At 50.9% G+C, this 2,928-nt stretch overlaps 1 protein-coding gene across 1 annotated transcript; it reads right to left on the bottom strand.

Moving 5' to 3' along the window:
* Positions 1-787: 787 nt before the first annotated feature.
* LOC107459515 (uncharacterized) lies at positions 788-2,660 on the bottom strand. Its single transcript, XM_016077742.1, has 2 exons — positions 1,288-2,660; positions 788-1,241 (listed from the first exon to the last, which is right to left on the bottom strand). Exons 1-2 carry the CDS (start codon positions 2,658-2,660, stop codon positions 788-790), a joined length of 1,827 nt encoding a protein of 608 aa, XP_015933228.1.
* Positions 2,661-2,928: the final 268 nt, after the last annotated feature.

Genomic DNA, 2,928 nt, shown 5'->3' with positions numbered 1-2,928 from the left:
ACTAATGGCGGCCTGTCTGAGACGATCCTCCAACCTGTGGGCAACTACGTCGTGTGTGTCCGGGTTGGCGACATAGGCCGCACCTCTTTGGCCGATTCGGATCTGCCTCGTCCATATTCGTCCGTATCCTAGTGGATCTAGGACGACCCTCTCTCGCACGCCTCTTGTCAGGGTCTGGGATCACCGTGGGCCCGTCATAAGGTGGCCAAAAGCCCTCCGGGATCGGAGGTGTGAATCCCATCCGATACACACTGAACACCGAGCTAATCTGATAGACGCTGTGAACGTAAGAGGTCCAGGTGACCCGTGAGTAGGCACAGCATGCAAGTGCGTGCTGACACGGGAAATGAAGAGCCTGGAAGTACCCGCAGTCACATGTCCGAGAGGCAAGTGATACTCTGTAAGTACCCAAGGAGAAAGAACCAGTCGGAGTGGTCTCTGCTACAGTGAACTCGGAGTTATCCCGGTCATACAGCGTCACCGTGAAGCACCTGGCCGTCTTCAAGTTGGCCTCAATACACTTCACCAAATGCTGACTGAATTGTTGTCCTGTTCCCATCTGGGCCTCAGCCTCTCTCCCCTTGCGAACAAAGAGTTCCGCAAGCCTACAATATGTTGCTTTCACCAGGGATGCTACAGGGAGATTTCTGACCCCCTTGAGGATAGAGTTCACACACTCGGAGATGTTCGTCGTCATGTGACCGAATCTCCACCCCTCATCACGATGCTGAGTCCACAACGAGTAATCAATCTGATTCACCCACTCACACATCGCCGGATCTTCAGATCACAGAATATCAAACCAGTAATCAAATTCAACCTCGGTCTTCGCATACGCCGCGTTCACTAGGAGCCTCCTAGCGTCTTTGCCCTTGAAGGTAAGGGCAAAATTTGCCGCTACGTGTCGTATGCAGAATGCACGGTACGCAGATGGCGGTAACCAACCGCCGTCAGGGGCCTCAAGCGCAGCCTTGATGCCGTTGTGCCTGTCCGATATAACCAGCAGACCGGGCTGCGGGGTCACGTGCTGTCGAAGGTGCAAGAGAAAGAAACTCCAGGACTCTGCATTCTCACCCTCTACTAGTGCGAATGCGACAGGTAGAATGTTGGAGTTCCCATCCTGTGCAATCGCGATGAGCAACGTTCCCCCATACTTCCCATAAAGATGTGTGCCGTCAATGCTGACTAGCGGCTTACAATGACGGAATGCCTCGATGCACGGCGGGAAAGTCCAGAAAAGTCTGTGGAAGTANNNGCGGGAAAGTCCAGAAAAGCCTCTGAAAGTACGCTTGAGACTCGTCCACTTGTCCTCCAACTCGAACCGGGGTCGTCTTAAGGACGACAACACTACCAGGCATCGTCATCTGCACACCCAACACCCACCTAGGCAAATCGTTGTAGGACTCATCCCAGTCACCGTATATGAGGGCAATAGATTTCTGCTTCGCCATCCAAACCCTCCGGTAAGTCGGCCTAAAACCAAACTGCGCTGCCGTGGCGTTCAGGAGCACCTTTATGCTCACGGATGCATCAGCCCTAACCATTGGCATAATGAACGCCAAAATGACATGATAATCCAAACTCCTGTGGTCACTCGAGATGGATGTGGCCAGGCAAGTGTGAGGTCCATTGTACCGTTTGACCTCCCAAATGCCCTTGCGCTTCCGGAGACTCAGTCGAATCAACCATGTGCACCCATTCCCAAACTCGGAACACTTCCCCACATACCGGCGGTGATCGGACTCCACCACCTTGTACTGTACCCCTCGCCGGATGCTGTAAGTCTTCACACTTAAAAGGGCCTCATCTTTATCCTGGAATTGCTGACCAACCTGGAACTCTGTCAGACCACCAGTCCCTTCCGCATCTCTAGCTCCGAATCCAACAGCGTGCCCTAAAACCCCCTCCTGTCTCATGGCGTCCAAGTCCAACGAGGAAAAATGTGGTGGATACTGCTGTGTGCCAGAGCTAGAACCACCTACCGCCAATGCAGGCCCATTTGCTTCAATATCATCAGCGCTGTCATCGTCAATCATATCCGGCTTGACGTCATCCTCCTCTTCATCACCCAAAAAACCTTCTCCAACGCCAACAGGTGCAACTCCCACTAAAGCTTTCGGCAAATTTTTCCTTTCCACTACCTCGTCGCCTTCGGTGCCATTGAGGTCAACAGCAAAAGACGGCGAGGCGACAGGTTGGACCACTGGTTCGTACACAGGGACGGAGGAGAAAGCAACAGCAGCCCGGGAACTAGAACCTGCTGGATTCGCTATAGTGTTCGTATTCCGGTTCGAACCGCCAGAGCTGGATACCACATCAACCAGCCGTGCCAACAATTCTGGTGTCCTCACCTCCGGAAACTGCCGCCGACAAAGAAACATTACTTGCAAGTCCACATCGTTATTAATCGTGAAGCAATCATACTTCACGGTATTCTGTAGCACCGTGACTGGAATGCGATAGAAAAACTTCTTCACCCGCTTCGCACCTTCCAGACCGAGCTTCATCAGTACAGCGCTAACAAGGTCATCATAACTTGTCGTAGAAGTTACGATAATACATAGAGGATTCTTATCTGTGAACTTTACTCCGGAACGAGTTTTTCTATTAACAGATCCTCTGTGGTGCACCAAAACCACAAAACTCTCCTCACTATCCATCTTACTCCCTCTAATGAGACTAACTCACGTTTGGAACCATATATATACAGCTGAGTCTCAAACTAATTCGAACCGGTCTGCTTCGAACTATGATTTGTGTAATTCGAACCAGCCCGGTTCGAATTACACCAGAACCGTGTCACTCTGTAATTCGAACCAACCTGGTTCGAATTACGTTCATTCTTAATTCGAACCAAGCTGGTTCGATTTATTACCAACCAAAAAAACCTAATTCGAACTCACCTAGTTCGATTTACTAACAAATAGA

This window comes from Arachis duranensis, chromosome 7 (assembly GCF_000817695.3).
Source record: "Arachis duranensis cultivar V14167 chromosome 7, aradu.V14167.gnm2.J7QH, whole genome shotgun sequence".
NCBI classification, from domain to species: Eukaryota; Viridiplantae; Streptophyta; class Magnoliopsida; order Fabales; family Fabaceae; genus Arachis; species Arachis duranensis.
The sequence above is the reverse complement of the archived record's forward strand: the minus strand, read 5'-3'. Positions and strand labels throughout refer to the sequence as shown.

Coding starts and splice junctions, on each gene's coding strand:
- LOC107459515 (XM_016077742.1), bottom strand. CDS start 2,660: ATGGATAGTGAGGAGAGTTTTGTGGTTTTGGTGCACCACAGAGGATCT.